Genomic DNA, 21,060 nt, shown 5'->3' on the forward strand with positions numbered 1-21,060 from the left:
GGACCCAATGTGCGTGAAGTCATCAACTCCCAAAGCCCCAATATGCCCCAATAACATATCCTCAAGCAGCCCCCAAACACAGCCATCCGCCGGAGACCAAGTCTTCAAATAAATGTGCCTATTTGGGACATTGTTCATTCAAACAACCGGTGACCCCCAGGGGAGGTGGTTACTGTCCCCACTAGAAATGTTCCTGGCTAAGGAGACGGACATTTACTTGAACCACAGAGAGCATGAACCAGAGCATGAGAACAGATCCAGGTGGTTAAAAGTTTATTGAAGCCACAGGCTCTGACAAGCTGATGTCAGGGACAGGTACCCAGAGCAGAGGGACAGGGGGAGGGACAGTGACCCAGAGGATCAGCAGGCCTCCTGGGAAGGAGGAGAAGAGATCAAGTCACAAAAAAATAGGTTGGGGATCCATCCTGGAGGACTGTCTATTCCAGATCAGAATCAGACTGAGAGAGCTGAGAGGGGCCACAGGGAGGGACCTGAGCCAGCTGGCACCAGGAACAGGCCCATCAGCAGCTGGACTTCTGGCATGAGGAGAGGCCACAGCAGGCAGGGCGGGAGCAGGCAGGGCGGCAGAGCAGGGAAATGCTGGAGCAGGGCTTGCAGCAGCTGGGCTGGCAGGAGGAGGAACAGCAGGAGGAGGTGGGCACACAGCAGGCAGGTCTGCACACAGGGCGGCAGAGCAGGGACACGCTGGAGCAGGGCTTGCAGCAGACAGGCTTGCAGCAGACAGGCACACAGCAGGAAGATTGACAGCATGAGGGCTGGCAGCTAGACTGCTGGCAGCATGAGGAGGATCCAGAGCAGATGGGTGTGCAGCAGACAGGCTTGCAGCAGACAGGCACACAGCAGGATGGCTGGCAGCATGAGGGCTGGCAGCTAGACTGCTGGCAGCATGAGGATCCAGAACAGATGGGTGTGCAGCAGACAGGCTTGCAGCAAAGAGTCACACAGCAGGATGGCTGGCAGGGGGAGCAGGTACAGCAAGCTGGCTGGCAGCTAGACTGTTGGCAGCATGAGGGTGAGCAGGAAGATTGGCAGCAGGGGCTGGACACACAGCTCACTGGGGTGCAGATGAAGCTCAGGCAGGGGGCTGGGGCACAGCAGCTGGGCTGGCAGCAGCTGGGCTGGCAGCAGCTGGGCTGGCAGCAGCTGGGGGCACAGCAGCTGGGCTGGCAGCAGCTGGGCACACAACAGCTGGGCTGGCAGCAGCTGGACTGGCAGCAGCTGGGCACACAACAGCTGGGCTGGCAGCAGCTGGGCTGGCAGCAGCTGGGGGCACAGCAGGTAGGCTCACAGCAGCTCTCTGGGCAGTCGTCCACCTGCCAGGAGGAGTTGGTGCGGGCGTCAGAGCAGACAGACATGGTGGAGGCGGCCATGGCGGGATTGGCTGGGAGCTGGGAGCTGGGAGCTTGTAAGTGTGTGAGTGTGTGAGTGTGTATGTTATGTACTGTGGTGTCAGCTTTTATACCACACAGGTTATGTTTTCAGCCGGAAGCCTCTAGAACCTTCCTTCCTCATGGGTATTTTAAGCTGCGTCCTGAAAGCCCTTGTTAATCTGTTTATTTACAGGAGAGTCACAGCTCCACAGGGTGCTGGCTAGGGCCTGAGGGTGCTGTGGTACTTGGTCCTCTGAGTGGAGCCTTGGCCATGCTGGATCTGGCTTTGTGCACACACCACATGCCTCCTCCTCCAGGCTGTTCCACTAGGCAGTGAGTAGCAGGAGTTCCAGCCCAGGTGGGTGGGTAGGGTTGTAAAGCCTGCTGGATATATACACCTGGTGGAGGAGTGTACCTGAACACTGGGGGAGACCATCCTGAGTGTCTCAACATGGCATAGATCTGCAGAGAATGAGACAATGAGGAAAACTAGAGGGAGACAGATTCTTCTAGAACACAGGCTTTTCAACAGAGAAGGGGAGCTGTGGAGAAAAGTCCCACAGATGCAGGGACTGTGGCCCTCTGCAAGTGAAACTTCACTGTGTGCTGCCTGTGTGCCCACATAGGCTGGGAAATCTGTGTCTTGACTGCGCAGTGATACTTCAGGAGCATCCAGACAGCCCAGCACCCAACCTGAGCCTAGTAGGATGGATGCACCAAGATTGAGTTTTCCTGCGCTGTGGCTGTGGGATGACTGCGGGTGAACGGCACCAGGGAAGGGGTGGTGGTGGCTGAGCTTTAGTAAGAGGCTTCTTCGAGAGCTCCTGCCTGCAGAGAGGAGTGTCAAAGCCAGGGACAGCAAAGGACCCACAGGAACCAGTTGAAGCTTCTACCGCTGAAGGAGCGAGCGAGCCGGCCTCCCGGGACCCACAGAGCCACCGGCCACCCTCCCACGCCCCTTTCCTCCCCTCCATTTAAACCATTCTTTGTGGTTTACGATATTCTAACCTTAAGATTCAACCAGCGATTGCATACCAAGTTTATCTCCTTCTACGGCTCTATAATATTCCATTGTATTGATTCACCACGGTGTATCCAGCCAGTGACCGGTGGGTATTTTGACTGTCCCCTGTTTACTACAGATATGAATAAAGCTGTTGTCACTGTCGTTTATGTTTGGTGTTTGTGTTTCGTGTGACAATGAGTTTTCTTTTCTCTAGAGGAAATCTCCGCGTAGGCTTCTTGGGTCACGTGATGGGTAAATGTTTATCTTCAGGCTCCACTATCGCTGAGAGGCAGGCCATCTGCATCCCACAGTAGTGTGACTGGGTCCTGCTCTTGGTTCTTTGTGTTTGTGGTGGTAGCTGGCATTGTGTTGATGAGTGTGTTTCGTGGGCCTATCTGCCCAGCTGCCTCGAGTCTGCAGAGTGTCCTACACACAATGTGAGGGAATGTACTCCCCACACTGTGCTTCTCGGCCCCGGTGGCTCTAACAGGCTGTGGGGCTCCTGTACTTGGCATTTCCCTCTGAGACTCTCACCCGCTTCACTCCTGCCCAGGCATCTCACTTGGTAAAAAGTTTCTTTCATATTTATGCCTCTTTTTAAATTTTCTTCTTTTGAGACAAGGTCTCATGTAGCCTAGGCTAGCCTGGAATTCACTGTTTAGCTCAGGATGGCTTGCAACTCCTGGTGTTCCTGCCTCTTGCTCCTCCTCCTAAGTAGTGGGATTTCAGGTGTGCCTTACCTACCATGCCTGGCTCATGCCTGTATGGTTTAAAGGTGAGTGTTTAGTACCCACGAGGCCCATCTCATCAGCCAGTCTCTTGTACAGTCTGCTTCCCACGTTGATCTGAGGAATCTGCCTCACACTAGGGCACCCAGATACTTTGCCTGTATGTGCGTGCTTCGTAAAGGTAAAACATGCCCACTCCCTTCTCTCTCCCTCCCTCTCCTCCTCTCTTCCCCTCCCCTCCCCCTCTCATGGGTTTACTGAGCACATAGCTGGGGCAGTGGCCTGGGCAGTGACAAGGGACCTGTTCTTTGTTATTTATAGATCAGGACCAACGGAAGGACTCATGATTACTTTATGGGAAAATTTTACTGAGAAGCGTGAATTGTTCATATTTTGTTCTTTTTTTTTTCTTGTGGTGATTATGGGTCTCTCGAAATTACTTATTAATTAAAAAACCAACTTGCAAATTTCTGCAAAGGTGTTTACTCAGATTCTGCTAGGGACTGGACACGTCTCCAGATGAGCAGGGGCACCACTTCCTGATGTATTTAGAAGGCTTTCATGTGAGTTCCATAGTTTCCAAAGCATGCGTTTTTGCAACTCAGGGGCTTAGCTTGGATATGAGGACATCTGCCCCTCAATGGTGACTGGGACTGGTGGGCTGAGTAGATGTCTGTCCCTTGCTGGAGGTTAGGGAGAAGTCATGGCGCATGGTGATGTCAGCTGTGGGTTCCTAACAGATAACAGAGTAAGGAAGTCCCCTCGCCTGGGTTTGTGGGGGTGGGGCTTTTATTGTGAAAGAGAATTGGGATGTCCCAGCTCCTTTTCTGCACATAATGATATAATTGTATGATGTTTGCTTTTATTACATCAATGCGATATATTGCACTGGCTGATTTTTCAGATATTAAATCAATGTTTTATTCCAGAGATAAACCCCACTTAGCCCCAGTGTTAAGCAGCTTTGTGTTACTGTGACAGAATACCAGAGGCAGTCTGCCTATAATGAGGAAAGGTTACTCGGCTCCTAGGTTAGGAAGTGTCACTATGCCTTGTGTGAAAAAACCACGTGACCATGGCAATTTAAAGAAGACAGAGTTTCTGGGGGCTTATGCTTCCCGAGAGATAAGAGCCCATCATGCTGGGCAAATGCCAGGTTGTAGAGGCAGCCGGGGCAGCTGGGGCAGCAAGCTGGGAGCTCACATCCTGAGCCACAAGTGTGAAGCAGAAAGAGACTGTGGAACAGAGGGAGCCTCTAAGCTCTCAAAGCCTGCCTCCACTGACGTTCTTCCTTCCACAGAGCCGCATGTCCTATTTTCCCCTAACAGTGCCACCAACTGATGTTCAAACACTGGAGCCTTTGGGGGACATTTCTCATTCCAATCATCCCGCACCACATGGCTGTTTGATGCCTTCAGGCCTGTGTCGGGTGGCATGTCATGGTGGGGAACGCAACAGGAAGCTGCTTTCTTGTGGTGGCTAGGAAAGGAAGAAGAAGGCCATAATGTCCCAATGTCCCCTTCAAAGGCACACTCCCATGTCTTAGTGTGCTTTCCTGTTACTGTGAATAAAGGCCATGACCAAAAGCAACTTGGGGAGGAAGGGTTTATCGTTCATCTTACCATTCCACATCACAGCCACCATCAAAGAAGTCAGGGCAGGAACTGAAGCCGAGGCCATGGGAGACATCCCTTACTGGCTTGTTTCCCTTAGCGTGCTCAACCTGCTTTCTTAAATACTCTAGGATCACCTGCCCAGGGGTGGCACTATGTATAGTGGGCCAGGCCCTCTCACATCAACTATTAATCAAGAAAACGTTCCATAGACTTGTCTACAGGCAATCCGGTGGAAGTTTTGTCTCAATTGATTTTCCAATAACCCTAGCTGTGTCAAGGTAACAAAAAACCAACCAGCATGTCCAGTGACCTCACTTCCTCCCATGAGGCCCCACCTCTTACAGACATCACCACCTCCTGACAACACCACCGGCTGGGGACTAAGCCTTCGGCACCTGGGTTCTGCGCACACTGAAGAGTTACAGCGGCCATGGCACATGGCTCTGTTTCTGTGATGCTGGATTCTATGGTTGGGGTCTGCCGAGGGCCTATCTGACAGAGACTTCATATGCAATATGCAAAGGCCCCTTAAAAAACAACGAACTTGACTTTAAAATGGGCAGGAGAGCTGGACAGACCTAAGGCACTTGTCTGCGTGCTTGTCTTTGAGGATGGCCTGAGGGAAACACTTGTCTCAGAGTGGCTTGAGATGTGCCACCCCCTTTCCAGTTTTCAGGAGAGGTCCTGAGGGTCGTCGGTGTGGATCCTTCTTGGTCTGTGTCCACCGGGTCTTTGTTTTTCTTCCTTGTGCATTAGCTCTGCTCGGGTAGCTGACCCGAGGCTTCCTCGGCACACGTGTCCATGGCTGTGGGCTTCTCCCATGGCAGGGCTTCTGCTGAGTCTGCACTGTGCTGGCTGATGCCCAGTGTCAACCTGACAGGATTTGGAATCACCTGGGGACACTTCTGGGCATGTCGGTGAGGGTGTTTCCAGAGAGGATTGACTGAGACTCCATGGATGTGGGGGGCACCAAACCATGGGCTGGGGTCATGTGATGAATAACGAAGAGGAAGTGGCCTGAGCATGTGTATGCCTTGCTCTCTGCATCCTGACTGAGGACTCAGTGTGTCCCCTCACACCCCTGCCACCGTGATTTCCCTGCCATGACGACTGTGTCCTCGAACCCTGGGCTAAGACAAACCCCTTCTTTCCTTGAGTTGTGTTGTTGGGTGCTTTTCACTCTCAGAAAAGTAACTAACAGAAGGGGCATCAGGGCTTGACGGGGATGGGAGGTGGGGGATGGGAGGTGGGGGATGGGAGAGTGGGAGGATGGGGGTATCTGCTCCCCATATCTGCCATGCACACTGCAAAGGAGCCTTCAAGTCAACAATGAATCAACCTGATTCAAAACTTGGCAAGAGAGCTGGATAGACCCCTTGCCAAAGAAGACATCCAGATGCCACGGTGTAAACTTGGAAAAATGAAGTCATAGGCAGGGTGGGGCACGTCTGTGATCTCAGCTAAGGCAAGAGGAGGAGGATCATGAGTGTGAGGACAATTTGTGCTATGTAGAATGAGAGAGTGAATCTATATACTTGTAAGAATGCCCCACATCAAGATACCAACAAGAGATGTTGGGGAGGAAGGGGTGACGGGAGGTCCCCTCAGTACTTCTGGGAACACAGAATGGCTCGGAGCTGTGGAAGAACCTGGTGGGCTCTTAAAAATATCAAACACACCTCCAACCATCCAGCACTCACACTCCTTGCTATTTCTCAAAAGGACCCGAAAAGCCACATCTTCACAGAGATCTCTGAATGGACGGGCACGCTAACACTTTAGTCACAATGCCAAAAGTGCCATAGAGCAATCCTGAGCCTCAGCTGGGAGGGAGAGACCCTGTAGGGGAGGGCTAAACCTGCCGAGGGAGAGCTTCTGCATCCGGAGCAGGCAATGATGTTCAGAGGAAAAGGACTGTGGAAGGGACATGGCGGAGTGTAGTGGGACCTGGAAGAGCATAGAGCCCTTCTGAGCATGGTTCTAAGAGAGGGGAGAAGGCTGTGAAGGGATTGCTGGAGGTTGGTGGACAGGGACACTCCACAGGGCATCAGAACCCTGAGGGCACTCAGGACAGCAAAGTATTCTGTAAGACGCTGCAGTGATGGGTGTGCGTGCGTGCGTGCGTGCGTGCGTGCGTGCGTGCGTGCGTGCGTGCGTGTGTGTGTGTGTGTGTGTGTGTGTGTGTGTCCTATTTGACAAAGTCCTGAGCATCTCTGACACCACGAGCGGAGTTGGCGACAAAGCCAGGTCCCCGGGCTGGGCTGTGCAGGGCAGGGTTTCCGTCTGCTGCTCCCGCGCACTCCTTTCCTCCTGTGCAGTTCACTGAGGACAGTACCTGAGCCAGGCCCGTGGTTTATTGATTTTATCACAGCCCCTAGTGGCTGTGAGCCCCACCCCCACCTCAGCATCCCTCTTCCACACAGCGCTCCTTCCAGCTGTTCTACTCTGGTTTTCTGTCTTTAAATATCTTCCTGTCTTTGCTCAATTGCTCCATCTTTCTCTAGCATCTTGGCTGTGTGGGATAGGTGAGGACCGTGGCTCCCAACCAACTGGTTGATCTTCTACTGACCACATTTTCCCACCTGGGGTGCCTACTAAACTGAATGGCTCTTCAGCTGGATGCTGCGTTTCTGTGATCCCCCAAGCTCTGTCTGGATGGTCTGGGTGGCAGCAGGCTGGTCACTTGGGACTCACTTAGGTGTTATGATGGTAAATTAGGTCAGGTAATTTCTCTGACTCCCTTCAGAGGAATTCCCCTCCGGGAACTACTCCAGGTGCTAAAGGCAGGCTTCCCGCCCAGGAGATGCCCCAGACATGAGTTTCACTGTCTGTTTGCTGGGGATCCCTTGCCCAGGGGCAGCTTCTCTCGGCCAGCTATGCACATGTCTGAGACCATCACCCACTGGACACTGGGGACCCTCTGTGGATGCTGGGGACTCTTCCCAGATGTGGGGGGCCCCTCATGGCAGCATCTCATGCTTCTGTTTTGTGCAAAGCATGACACTGGGCTCCAGCTTCACACAGTATCATGCTCAGCACAATGTCCGTCACTATTGCAGGGCTAAGTCCCTCCCTCCTGGAAACAGTCACAGTCACAGAGACTGACATGGACTTAAGTCACATTTCTCACAGCATGAGAGGAGATTCAGGCAGTGAGAAGAGTTTATTGATGTTCTGAACTCTGAAGGACTAAAGCTGAAGACAAGTGACCAGGGCAGAGGGACAGTGAAGAGGGACACTGACCCAGGGTGCAGGGGAGCTCCTGGGAGACAGGAAGTCAGATCAGGTCAGTGTAGGGAAGATGTTGGGGTTCTGTCCTGGGGGGATCCCACATCAGGAGCAGACTAAAGAGACTGAGAGGGATTGGGGAGCAGGACATGAGCAGGGAGCAGACGGGTCCATCAGCAGCTGGACTTCTGGCATGAGGAGAGGCCACAGCAGGCCTGGCGGGAGCAGGCAGGGCGGCAGAGCAGGGACACACTGGAGCAGGGCTTGCAGCAGCTGGGCTGGCAGGAGGAGGCACAGCAGGAGGAGGTGGGCACACAGCAGGCAGGTCTGCACACAGGGCGGCAGAGCAGGGACACGCTGGAGCAGGGCTTGCAGCAGACAGGCTTGCAGCAGAGAGGCATGCAGCAGGAAGATTGACAGCATGAGGGCTGGCAGCTAGACTGCTGGCAGCATGAGGAGGATCCAGAGCAGATGGGTGTGCAGCAGACAGGCTTGCAGCAGACAGGCACACAGCAGGATGGCTGGCAGCATGAGGATCCAGAGCAGATGGGTGTGCAGCAGACAGGCTTGCAGCAAACTGGCACACAGCAGGACTGCTGGCAGGGGGAGCAGGTACAGCAAGCTGGCTGGCAGCTAGACTGTTGGCAGCATGAGGGTGAGCAGCAGACAGATTGGCAGCAGGGGCTGGACACACAGCTCACTGGGGTGCAGATGAGGGTCAGGCAGGAGGCTGGGGCACAGCAGCTGGGTTGGCAGCAGCTGGACTGGCAGCAGCTGGGCTGGCAGCAGCTGGACTGGCAGCAGCTGGGCTGGCAGCAGCTGGGGGCACAGCAGCTGGGCTGGCAGCAGCTGGACTGGCAGCAGCTGGGCACACAACAGCTGGACTGGCAGCAGCTGGGGGCACAGCAGGTAGGCTCACAGCAGCTCTCTGGGCAGTCGTCCACCTGCCAGGAGGAGTTGGTGCGGGCGTCAGAGCAGACAGACATGGTGGAGGCGGCCATGGCGGGGTTGGCTGAAGGAGGGTGAGTTTGTGAGTGAGTGAGTGAGTGAGTGGTTAGTGTGAGTGTGTGGGAGGTGCTGGGCCGTCAGCTTTTATCCCCCTGTGCTGCTGTTGCCTGGCTTGGCCTCCCTTCCTTGTTGGTGTGGCTCGTGGTCATCATCAGGTGTTTGTTTGTCTGGGATGTTGTTGTCAGGCCTGTCTGCCTCCTGCCAGTGGGTGGTGCTGGGGACAATGGTGGGGCAGTTAGGTGAGGCTCTGTGAGCAGTGAGGTTGGGGTGTCACTGGTGGGACTCTCCCAGCCATCCTATGGCAGCAGGGATGTCATCTGGCCATGGCCAGCTGCCAGGACCCCATCCCCTCTCAAGAAGTAGTGGCGGGAGGACAATGTCCTCAGGCCAGTACTCCTCCCACAGCCCAGCTCTGGTGAGGACAGCTGTCACTCATTGCAGTGCCGAGACCAGAGGTGTGCGGTGACATGTGTAGAGCCATTGGGTTGAGGGTGCAGCGACTGGCCTGTAACCTCCACCCCTGGAGTCTCCTCAGCTCCTGCACCTCTCTGTGTACACCCTGCCCTGTGTCTGTGTCCACCCTGCTCTGTGTCCACCCTGCCCTGTGTCCACCCTGCCCTGTGTCTGTGTCCACCCTGCCCTGTGTCCACCCTGCCCTGTGTCTGTGTCCACCCTGCCCTGTGTCCACCCTGCCCTGTGTCCACCCTGCCCTGTGTCCACCCTGCCCTGTGTCCACCCTGCCCTGTGTCCACCCTGCCCTGTGTCTGTGTCCACCCTGCTCTGTGTCCACCCTGCCCTGTGTCTGTGTCCACCCTGCCCTGTGTCTGTGTCCACCCTGCCCTGTGTCTGTGTCCACCCTGCCCTGTGTCCACCCTGCCCTGTGTCTGTGTCCACCCTGCCCTGTGTCCACCCTGCCCTGTGTCTACCCTGCCCTGTGTCTGTGTCCACCCTGCCCTGTGTCCACCCTGCCCTGTGTCTGTGTCCACCCTGCCCTGTGCCTGTGTCCACCCTGCCCTGTGCCTGGGGTTTCAGAAAGGTGGGCTCATCTCCTTCTCACTTAGGCAGGTTGGCAACTCCCGGTTGGGTTTCCCAGTTCTGAGCCATGAGGGGCACTGTGTGAGATGGTTTCCATGTGTCTTGCCTGCCCCTCCCCATCCTCTATTCCTCTGCCCTGCTTCTCCTGGCCAGCCTTCCTCTGCCTCCCTGTGGATCAATCTCTCCCCTCCATAATCTGTCCTGTTGATGCGTGTTTCACATATTTTTTTAATAAAAGTCTTTACTGCCTACTTCCTTATGAGACACGTATCCCAGCTCTTAAGTAGAACCATTTAGACCTTCAGAAGCAAATGACGTCTCAACATGACGTCTGGGGCTAGTCCTTCCGTCACGGGGCTTCTAAGGTGAGATACTGACGTGTGTGGCCAGCTGTCACTCCACACAAACCCAGGTTGAGAGAAGCAACCTGTGGTTTCAGAGTGTCCCGTCAGCCTCACACAGCCCCATGCGGCCCCATCCCCGGAGAAGCCCCTGCCTCAGAGAGTGGGAGACAAGCACAGGCTGGAGGCCACGGCCACCACACCCTGTCCCTAAGTTTGTATGTTTGCAGGGCTGGGGATGAGAGTGGCAGGTGCATGATGGGTACAGGGTGGATGGAAAATTGTGTGCTGCTCTGTTCGGGGCTGTGGATCTTACTCCATGTTTGAGGGCCAGAGCTTTCTGAGGTGGTTTGGTAACAGACAAACTCCACCCCTGCCCAGCTTTCCTGTCTTATCTAGTCTGCTCCTCTCTCCTTCCATAGCACGCTGCATCCCCACAGGCTCATTCACTGTGGAGTCTCAAAGACCTGGCACAGTCACCTCTCGGTAGAACGTCCCTGAAGGCATGGGCACATTTTCTTTTCAGAGAAATTGCTGTAAGATGGATGGATTCAGTCAGTTGGAACCTGGCTACAAGAGTGAGACCCAATGTCACCCTGGTGGACCTGGGGTGCAGAGCATCTTCTCGGGGCTTCGTTTTGCATTTCCGTGATGACTTGGGAAGCAGTGTGTAACTACGTGTGTTTATTGTGTGTTATTATTTATTGCCATCCTGTGGCAATATGTGAAACACCGTGATTCCATGCCTAAGACATGTCGGGAAAGGTTACAATGAGGAGATGGTTGTGGTTTGGATGTGAGATGTCCCCACAGGCTCACATGTTTGAATATTTAGTCCCAAGTTGGTGGTGCCACATTGGAAGGTTGTAGAACCTTTAAGAAGTGGAGCCTGCAGCCAGGCGGTGGTTGCGCACGCCTTTAATCTCAGCACTCGGGAGGCAGAGGCAGGCGGATCTCTGTGAGTTCGAGGCCAGCCTGGTCTACAGAGTGAGCTCCAGGACAGGCTCCAAAGCTACACAGAGAAGCCCTTTCTCAAAAAACAGAAAAAAGGAAAAAGAAAAAAAGAAAAGAAAAAGTGGAGCCTGGCTGGAGGATGCATCACCGGGGGAGGGGCAGGCCTTGAGGTTTTTATAGCCAGCCCCACTTCCGGTCTGCCTCTGGACCAGTTGCCTCACACTCCTGCCGCCTAGCCTTCCCCACCATGATGGACTGTATCCCTCAGACTCTGAGCAGAAACATTCCTCTCCTCAGGTATTTGGTGACAAGTAGCTACTGGGGGTGAATCCAGATCAGTGACAGCCAGGGGCTGCAGTGGCCAGCAACTGATAAACAGGGAGAGGGGACAAGAGACTCCACAGATGGACCTAAGTGGTGATGCACTGCACACACCTGCCTAGCTTTAGAATCCAGAGAACCCATGCTCCAGGCTGGGTTGCCTCACCAGCCTTGATGCCGGGGGAGGAGCTTGATCCTGCCTCAACTTGATGTGTCATCTTTGTTGACACCCATGGGAGGCCTGCCCCTTCCTAGAGGGAGACAGAGGAGGAGTGGATGAGGAGGAGAGGATAGATGGGGGGCAGGAGGAGAGGAGGGAGGGGAAACTGTGGTTGGTATGTAAAATACATAAAAAAATTAATTAATATAAAAAAGAATCTATACGGAAAGAAGGAAAGTTGTAATATCTTACACCCAAACATCTGGGGTCAAAACCTAGAGCTGAATTCTTTCTGCACAGATGTCTGGCAGTGAATACACTTTCATTGGAGGATTCTCCAGTGGACTGGAAACAGGAAGCACTCCAGTCTTGATTCCCCAGGCTGCCATGATTATCCAGACCTCAGAGAGTTGGGGCATTGAGGAGTTTGCTTATAGGGAGAGCAACTGTAGAATGTTAAGTGTGGTCCCGAGGCCATGGTGTGGCCTGGAGACACAAGGCCTGGCTGGGAGGAGCTGGCCACAGCCAGAAAGGTGGCAGTGGACAGTGGACAGTAAGGAGCTAGTTAGTGTGCTAGCTGGGGTGGGTTATCAGCAGGAGAAGGGGCTCAGAGCATCAGATGATGACAAGCAGGATCCCTCACGATGGTCCAGCAACCCTGGATGTTACTAGATGTCACTCCCTACATATGACCCCCCCCCAAACACAGGAAGCAAACCCGAACAGAATCGATGAGCTGGGCAGTTGTTCCAGGCTAGCTGTGGAGACTTCAGTAAGCCAGCCTCTGTCTAGCAAAAACTCAATGCTAGAAATAGATCCAAGTCCAATAAGGAAATGGAAGAAATGGAGGAACACTGGGAGCCAACCAGGATCCATGGGTGAGCGCAAAACAAAACCAAGCAACAGCAGACCAGATTCCTTCCAGACGCACATGGACCATTCTCCTGATAGACAGCAAGAGAGGCCGTGAAACCAGGGTGACAATTGAAAATGATTGAAACCATACAAGTCTCTTCCCTGACCGCACAGCAAGAAAGTAGACAGTGAACTAGAGGTAATCGGAGTTCACAGTAAATTTAGCCTCATGGACAACGTGGATGCCAAAGAGGATGGGAGGGGTTTAGAAAGGCCTTAGCTGGAAGAAGAGGCAGCTGTCAGAGCTGATGAGGTGGTAGCCAGAATGATCCTCAGCGGGGGACACGTGAGTGAGAAATCTCACGTCCATCTGCCTTCACACCACAAAGAAGAGAAGTGATGGCCAAGGCTAACAGAAAGACACCAAGATGAGAGAACTAAGAACTAACAGAGAGTAGAAACACAGTGATTGAAGAAGCCCAAAGTTAGCTCTTTGAAAGCAGAAGCAGAACTGATGACATTTAGCCAGACTGATAAAGAATCGAACAGTTCAAGCCAGACTTGAACCCGGAAAGCCCTATCAAGGACAAGCATTCATCGAGGCACGGCTCGGGTCAGCCTTAGCTGAGTTCCCATCCAGAATCAGTGTGCACTGTGAACATCTACAGATTAGCGCCAGGAGAGACAAGCTGGGTAACAGATGTCAATTGCCATCTTGTCCCTTCACTGTGGTCCAGCCGCTAGCTGGTGTCTGGTTGGTTCAGCCATAATAAGTATCTTTTCTTTTTAAATTATTATTATTATTATTATTATTATTATTATTATTATTATTATTTTGGTTTTTCAAGACAGGGTTTCTCTGTGTAGCCCTCTGTCCTGGAACTCACTCTGTAGACCAGACTGGACTCGAACTCACAGAGATCCGCCTGCCTCTGCCTCCTGAGTGCTGGGATTAAAGGAGGGCACCACCACCACTCGGCCACAGTAAGTATTTCTTACAGGACAGGTCTGCTACGGATCAACCCTTTCTGGTGGCACCACCCCATCTGAGGCTGTTGCTTGCGCTTCGGTTTTGGTAATTAATGAGTCTGCTAGGTCGGAGGATGGGTCCCACCCCGTCCCTCCACCCCCAGCACTCTGTACCATCCATAACCCTCTTCCTCCTGCTCCCCTGGCTTCTCACAAAGCCTCAGCTCTCAGTCATCTCCCTCACTGTGTCAAGATTCACTGTTTTTCTCTCTTAGCAATCCCATGCCCCCATGAAAGTGCCACTGTCTATGGTGTCCATTGAGTCTCCTGGAGTGGAGTGCATGCTTCATTAAATTAGGAATATTTGAGGCACCATTTCTTTAAATATTTCTTTCTTCCTCTCTCCTTCTGGAACTCCTCTCACACATGTTGACATGCCTTAGGGTGTCCTCTAGTCTCTCAAGATCCACCCAATCATCTTCATTTTAAAAATCTACCGCTCACACTGGCTGTCTCAGGGGTTGTCCTCACATCGCCTCGCTCTTCTGGTCTCCCCCTTTGACTGCCAAAGCCCTACCGGGAAATCTCCACTTCAGCTGTCTTACTTTCCAAGTCATGAAATTCCTCCCATTTCCCCCTCGTTGTATCCTCTGCTGTGTGGTCTGATCTAGAGACCCCCTCCAGTGAGCACAGCCTCTGGGCTAGTCTGGGAGCTTTTTCTAGCAGTTTCCTCCTGTGCCCAGCTCCTGCTTACTTCTTTGCAGGATGCAGAACTTGCTAACCGTGGATAATGAGCACTAATGGCTGGTTCTGAGTTTCTGGGTCGCTCCCCATCCCCCTACAGCCTGTTATTGACATTTCCAGTGTAGACTTGCTATTTTTGCCTTACAGGTTTTTTTGTTTGTTTGTTTGTTTTCTGAAGTAGTCTCATCACATGTACTATGTATTGAAACTATTCTATTAAGGTGGTGCTCTGGCAGTGATTTGGCAGAGTTCCTTCAATGCCTGGTGTCATGGTTTGGATTTTAAATGACCCTCAAAGACTTAAAAGCTAAGATTCAGTCCCCAGCTTGCAGCACTACTAGGGTGAGAAGGAACCCTTTAGAGGACGGACTAGTTAGAAGGAACTGAAGGTCACTGAAGGTTAGCCTGTGAAGGGACCCTGGCCCTTTGCCCTTTCCTCCTGGTCTCAGGTGAGCATCACCATGTTATGCTTCTCTACCACGAAAGTGTTAGCCCAAACAATCTCTTCCTCCTTATGTGTTGTCTACCTCAGGTATTTTGTCCCGGCCCCTAAGCTTTGTAGCTTTTGTGTGTTTACCCGTGGGGCTCCCCCTCAGCTTCCAGCTGGCAGTTTCCACCCTTCTCCCCTTCACTTCCTGTTGCGCCTTTACTTCCTGTTTGCTCAGGGCTCAAAGCTCGGCCCCAGTGATGCCCTCAGCATGTGCCTCCGTGGTCATGTTTGGGACCTTCTAGACCCCGGGGGCTGTTTCAAAGCCCTGATTCCTCAAAGCATTTGGTTCCCAGCTTTCCTCAAACCCAGGCCTTCTTCTCCACCCCGGGCAACACTGATGGGTCGTTTACACTTGGATGCCTGACCGATGCCCTCCCTGTATTCAGCAAATTCTGAAGTTGGAGAAACTGAGGCTGACTCCTCAGGGAGCCTCAGACAGGTGAAGACCAGTGCCTACATGTGCTAGTTTTCTTTTGGTTGCTGTGATAAAACCCTTTGACCAAGAGCATCTTAGGGAAAGGAATTATTTGACTTATACTTCCAGGTCACAGTCCATCACTAAAGGAAGTCAGGCCAGGAACTCAAGCAGGAACTTGAAGTGGAAAACATGTAGGGACATAGCCTACTCATGCTTAGCTAGCTTTATTTATTTATTTTTTTGAGATAATAATAATATACTTACATCGTTTTCCTCTCCCCCTTCCTCACTCTAACCCCTTTCATATACCTTTTCGCTCTCATTCAAACCCATGATCTCCTTTTCTGTGATTGTTGTTACACACACACATTTGTCATCTATCTATCTATCTATCTATCTATCTATCTATCTATCTATCTACCAATCATCTATCTATCTATCTATCTATCTATCTATCTATCTATCTATCTATCTACCTACCTACCTACCTACTTATCCCTGAATATATAAATACAACCTGCTCACTTCATATAATGCTATTTGTATAGATATGCTTTTAGGGCTGACCCTTTGGTGTTGGATAACCAGTTGGTATGTTCTTCCCTGGGGAAGACTATTTTTCCTACTCACAGTGTTCCTTAGTTGCCTGTAGTTCTTTGCATAGGATCAAGGTCACTTTAGCACATCTACTGGTTTTGTCCTTGTTCAGCTCACATTTAGGCAGCCATGTTAGTGAGACTTCAGGGGTGTAGCTTCTATGGCATTTCTAGTAGACACACTCTCACAGCAAACTTCCTGTTCCTCTGGCTCTTACAGTCTTTCCACTCACTCTTCTGAAATCATCCCTGAGCCGTAGGTGGAGGAGTGTGTTATAGATGCATCAGTAGGGACTGGACTCCACAACCCTGCATTTTGATCTGTTTCCTATTATTGTCTGTTGCAAAAAGTTTCCTTGATGAGGGATAAGAACTACATGTATCTGTGAGTATAAGGATAAACATTTGGAATGTAGTTAGGGATTATGCTGGTTTACATTTCACAAGCCCTGGGTATTTGGCTAGGTTTCCAGTACCAGGCATGATTTCCCTCTTGTTGAGTGAGTAGCTAGCTCTCTTATACAGCCAGAACTACCTGCCCAGGGAATGGTGCCACCTACAGTGGGCCCTTCTACATCAACTAACACTCGAGATTATCTCCCACAGACATGTCCACAGGCCAACATGATCTGGGCAATCCCTCATTTGAGACTCCTTTCTCAGATGATTCTAGACTGTGTCAAGTTGATAGTGAAGCTTCCTCAGAAACATGTCCACTAGACATGTTCCTAGACACCAGTCCAACATAGAGACTGCACCTGCTACTCAGGACTGGGCCCAGTAGGGCAGGGTTGAGAGCTGGCAGTCACAAAGCTCCCCCAGCTGTGCCCTGGTGTTTCTATTCTTCAGTGTCCTGTGTGTTGATGGCTGTGACAAAAGAGCAGCAGGTGGCAACTGAAGTTCAAAGTGCCAGCCCACCAGGAGGTGAATCCTTGATGGGTGAATTTTGGATAGGCAAGACTCCAAGACCACAGACTCCAGAATGCCTTTTGCTTCTGGTGTTCCTTTACATGTTTGCCGCTGCCATCTTTCTCTGGTATCTGGCATGGTGTGAATGGGTGTGGGGAGATCCCCACTGCCTGTAAGGTAGTGTGTTTATCTCATGGATACATCCCGTTCTACTGGGCATTTTTACCTGTGCATTATTGTGAAGATGATTTCTTCTTAAACTGTACTGTCTAATTGATAATAATAATGTTAGTTTAAATAGAGTTTAAATTTGATGATTAAAAATAAATACAATGAAGTGTCACCCAGTTAGGGCCCATGAGTTTCACCTAAGGAGCTGCATAGATCACAGTTCAGGTTAAGGAAAACAGTGGAAGCCTCAGGAGCCAGGCTGGTTAGAATTCTTTTAATCTTAATATTGAAAGATGCATTCACAGGTTTTGGTGTACATCATAGCTGAAACAAAGCCTTAAAATAATTTCAGGTTAGATCAGATGTTTTGATAATAGCCTTGAGATGAAAAACCCTAGAAAACAATCTGAAGTTTACAAGGACACATAGCTGAGCTATAGATTCTTCAGGTGAGGGTCAAAAATACAAAGCAGCCCCGTCATTACTAGTTGATGTACTTCCCTGATAGGATTGGTTGGTGATCAGTTCCTTGTACCCATTTTTATCCTCAGTCTCCTGATATAAAAAACTATTGATGAATGGGTATACACCCTAAAGATTTAAAGTAAAGCTAACGGATTGTTTTAAAAGTTAAAACAATGTATGTGGGTTCTTTGTTTTACTCATGTAAGGGAGATGAAAAACATGTTTTTACACGTATTCATTATAATCATTCACTTGAAAAATAGATGTAACCACATTGTAATTTCTATATTGCCTGAAAGATTTTGTTAGGATATATAGTTGTAGAAGAAAAATAAAGAGACAGAATACAAAAGAAGAATCAGAATACAAAAGAAGAATAAAGAAAAGGTCTGAAGGAAACCATCAAGAGTGTGTGAGTGTCTTTTCCCTTACCTCCTCAGATAAAAAAGTCATAGTGCACCAACTCCATGAATTCCCTTCGAGCCCTGCACTGCTGAGGCTGGTCCCCCAGGCAGCAGAACATGGAGGCACCTGGCACCTGGCAAAGGCCACCATGGGAAGCTATCTTCCTGGTCACATGACTCCAGGGTAATGTGTTCATGATGAGGTGGCCTCCACTGTCCCTGCTGCTAAGTGGACTCAGGAATCCCTGTAGAGACACTGCCTTCCTCTTCCTGACCAGTTCGTTCCCTTTGCTCTGCCCTTGCACTTCCAGGAGACAATTCTTTTCTCTGTGTAGCTTTGAAACCTGTCTAGGAACTCCCTCTATAGACCAGGCTGGCCTCAAACTCACAGAGATCCACCTGCCTCTGCCTCCTGAGTGCTGGGATTAAAGGCGTGCACCACCATGCCCGGCTCCAGGAGACAATTCTTAATGTTCCTCAGTAATGGTGAGGTCACGTTTGCCCACATTTGGACATCATGTCCTGTCTCCTGTGGGCACATTCCCTTACCACTCTGGGTTTTTGTGGCCACTCTGGTCTATGACCATCCCCATCCCATTGTACACCATGCTTCAGCCTCCACCCATAAGTGGGCAGCCAGAGGCATTCTGGTGCTCACTTAGCCTCCCCAAGCACATGCATGGGCAGGAAGTTAGGATGCCCACATTTCACCACAGTGGACCCTCTGGGTGCTAGGCCAGAGGCCAGAGTCCCCTCATCTTTACCACACACACAAAGGTGGACATGGGCAGTGGGGTAGGGTGCTGCTCAGAGTGGGGACCAGTGTGCAGAGTTTCTGCTGCCCAGAAGATCTAGAAGTGGCCAGCAGCAGAGCACAGAATGAGGGGACAGGAACTTCAGATCATATTTGATGACCCCCACACCTCACAGATGCGATACAGAGACAGTGGATGGGCACAGGTCCAGAGTCAGGTGCAGGCCTCACAGAGCCAGGTGCATAGTCAAAGGGCAGGTGCAGGTCTAGCAGCCAGAGGCAGAGCACAGAGCCAGATGCAGGCCCAGAAGCTGGATACAGAGCTCAGGAGCCAAGTGCGAAGCCCAAAGCCAGGTGCAAGAGCCCAAAGCTAGATGCAGAGCTCAGTGCCAGGTACAGGCCCCAGAGCCAGGTGCAATAGCCCAGAGCCAGATACAGGCCCCAGAGCTAGGTGCAGAGCACAGAGCCAGGTGCAAGAGCCCAGAGCCAGGTACAGAGCCTAGAGCCAGGTGCAAGAACCTAGAGCCAGGTACATGTTCCAGAGCCAGGTGCAGGCCCAGAGCCAGATGCAGGCCCTAGAGCCAGGTGCAGAGCCCAGAGCTAAGTGCAAGAGCCCAAAGCCAGATACAGAGCCCAGAGTCAGGTACAGGTCCCAGAGCCAGGTGCAGGCCCCAGAGCCAGGTGCAGGCCCCAGAGCCAGGTGCAGGCCCCAGAGCCAGATGCAAAGCACAGAGCCAGGAGCAAGAGCCCAGACTCAGGTACAAGAACCCAGAGCCAGATGCAGGCCCCAGAGCCAGGTGCAGGCCCCAGAGCCAGGTACAGACCACAAAGCCAGGTGCAGGCCCCAGGGCCAGGTGCAGGCCCCAAAGCCAGGTGCAGGCCCCAGAGCCAGGTACAGACCACAAAGCCAGGTGTAGACCACAGAGCCAGGTGCAGGCCCCAGAGCCAGGTGCAGGCCCCAGAGCCAGGTGCAGGCCCCAGAGCCACTTTTCTGTATGACATTTACTACAGAGATGGAATGGGACAGAAGAGGTTTTATTGGTGCTCAGAGGCCAAGAGTAACACAGCACATAGCAGGATCAAGCCAGCCAGATTGGGAGTGGGTGAGGCGGAGCAGCCAGCACTTCCAGGAGCTGAGGCAGGAGAGTAGCTGGGGGATACTCAGGCTCCAGACCTGGCTGGACTGGTGGAGGAAGGGTAAGGACGGGTGGGCCCAGAACACCCAACAGGACTATGGGTCAGGGCAGACAGGTGGCAATCAGGTTCACAGCTAGACAGTCAGCAGCATGAGGGGGAAGCCCCGCAGCAGACTGGCTCACAGCAGACTGGCTTGCAGCAGACAGGCTCACAGCAGACTGGCTTGCAGCAGACTGGCACGCAGCAGGATGGCTGGCAGGGAGAGCAGATGGAGACACAGCAGACCGGCTTGCAGCAGACAGGTGTGCAGCAGACGGGCACACAGCAGGACGGTTGGCAAGGGGAGGAAGTGCAGCAAGCTGGCTGGCAGCTAGACTGCTGGCAGCACGAGGGTGTGCAGCAGCTGCTGCAGGCAGATTGGCAGCAGGGGCTGGACCCACAGCTCACTGGGGTACAAACAAGAGTAATGCAGGGGGCTGGGGCACAGCAGCTGGGCTGGCAGCAGCTGGGCTGGCAGCAGCTGGGGGCACAGCAGGTAGGCTCACAGCAGCTCTCTGGGCAGTCGTCCACCTGCCAGGAGGAGTTGGTGCGGGCGTCGGAGCAGACAGACATGGTGGAGGCGGCCATGGCGGGGTTGGCTGGGAGCTGGGAGTGTGTTGAGTGACTGTGTGAGTGTTGAGTGAGTGTGTGTGAGGTGCTCTGGGCCCTGGGCTTTTATCCCCCAGGCGTGTTTTGCTGCAGGAGGCTCTGGGCCCTTCCTCTTCCTTGTTCAGTCTGGAGGGTGCTCTGCGGAGCTCAGTCATAAACTGTTGTGCTGTTCACTCGGCTCGGGCTGTGGCTGTTGGGACCCCTGGAACATGGCCTCCCTGGGCTGTCTGCACTCTCTACCTGGTGGCCACCTGTCAGGATCTGGGAGATGACTCTTGGCTCTGAGGATGCACTGTGTGTCCCCAGCCTCTGACCTCAGTGGGGTAACCTGGCTGGCCTGTGACTAGGAAAGAGGAGGCAGGCATCCTGATTTGGAGCAGGCAAGGAGGACGTCCAATGAAGTCTCCATGGTGCAAGAATGGGTCAGTTGTAGGCAGCCAGCCAAGGGCCTCTTGGGAATGAAGATGGTCACTGAAGTGGGCTCCTAGGCATTTAGAGACCACACTGAGTCTGACCGAGCCATAAGCCAATGTCCTCCTGGAGCACAGGAGGTCCTTGTCACTTGTCCTGGGTCAAAACCTGAGGTTGGGGTGAACATACAGGCTGCGGGAGGCAGGCATGGACTAAGGTCACGTGGAGTTCACTTATCATCCTGGATGGCCTGTGCCAGGGAGGTGAGCTGGCGAGAGCTGGCCCTGATCCCAGATGCCCA

The 21,060-nt window shown here is 52.4% G+C and overlaps 2 protein-coding genes across 17 annotated transcripts; both read right to left on the minus strand.

The window, feature by feature from the left end:
• Positions 1 to 521: 521 nt before the first annotated feature.
• Positions 522 to 1,391, minus strand: LOC102907261 (uncharacterized). 10 transcript variants are annotated; one of them, XM_042265892.2, is made up of 3 exons: positions 1,295 to 1,391; positions 1,250 to 1,254; positions 522 to 1,124 (listed from the first exon to the last, which is right to left on the minus strand). In XM_042265892.2, exons 1-3 carry the CDS (start codon positions 1,389 to 1,391, stop codon positions 522 to 524), a joined length of 705 nt encoding a protein of 234 aa, XP_042121826.1. The 10 variants fall into 10 exon arrangements, with proteins under 10 accessions (XP_042121826.1, XP_006989466.1, XP_076414635.1 ...); XM_006989404.3 differs by lacking the exon at positions 1,250 to 1,254 and having other exon boundaries at positions 522 to 1,105; positions 1,286 to 1,391; XM_076558520.1 differs by lacking the exon at positions 1,250 to 1,254 and having other exon boundaries at positions 522 to 1,194; positions 1,276 to 1,391.
• Positions 1,392 to 8,142: 6,751 nt separating this feature from the next.
• On the minus strand, positions 8,143 to 20,327 carry LOC102909739 (uncharacterized). 7 transcript variants are annotated; one of them, XM_076558513.1, is made up of 3 exons: positions 19,986 to 20,327; positions 8,742 to 8,895; positions 8,143 to 8,624 (listed from the first exon to the last, which is right to left on the minus strand). In XM_076558513.1, exons 1-3 carry the CDS (start codon positions 20,325 to 20,327, stop codon positions 8,143 to 8,145), a joined length of 978 nt encoding a protein of 325 aa, XP_076414628.1. The 7 variants fall into 7 exon arrangements, with proteins under 7 accessions (XP_076414628.1, XP_076414634.1, XP_076414630.1 ...); XM_076558519.1 differs by lacking the exon at positions 19,986 to 20,327 and having other exon boundaries at positions 8,143 to 8,713; positions 8,855 to 8,970; XM_076558515.1 differs by lacking the exon at positions 19,986 to 20,327 and having other exon boundaries at positions 8,143 to 8,773; positions 8,855 to 8,970.
• Between the last annotated feature and the right edge of the window lie 733 nt (positions 20,328 to 21,060).

Source organism: Peromyscus maniculatus, chromosome 21, assembly GCF_049852395.1.
Source record: "Peromyscus maniculatus bairdii isolate BWxNUB_F1_BW_parent chromosome 21, HU_Pman_BW_mat_3.1, whole genome shotgun sequence".
In the NCBI taxonomy this organism is placed as follows: Eukaryota; Metazoa; Chordata; class Mammalia; order Rodentia; family Cricetidae; genus Peromyscus; species Peromyscus maniculatus.

Coding starts and splice junctions, on each gene's coding strand:
- LOC102907261 (XM_042265886.2), bottom strand. CDS start 1,391: ATGGCCGCCTCCACCATGTCTGTCTGCTCTGACGCCCGCACCAACTCC.
- LOC102909739 (XM_076558513.1), bottom strand. CDS start 20,327: ATGGCCGCCTCCACCATGTCTGTCTGCTCCGACGCCCGCACCAACTCC. Junction 8,896..19,985: donor CACCTGTCTGCTGCAAGCCG/GTCTGCTGTGTC, acceptor GACTGCCCAGAG/AGCTGCTGTGAGCCTACCTG. Junction 8,625..8,741: donor CAGCTGCTGCCAGCCCAGCT/GCTGCCAGTCCA, acceptor TCTGCTGCTCAC/CCTCATGCTGCCAACAGTCT.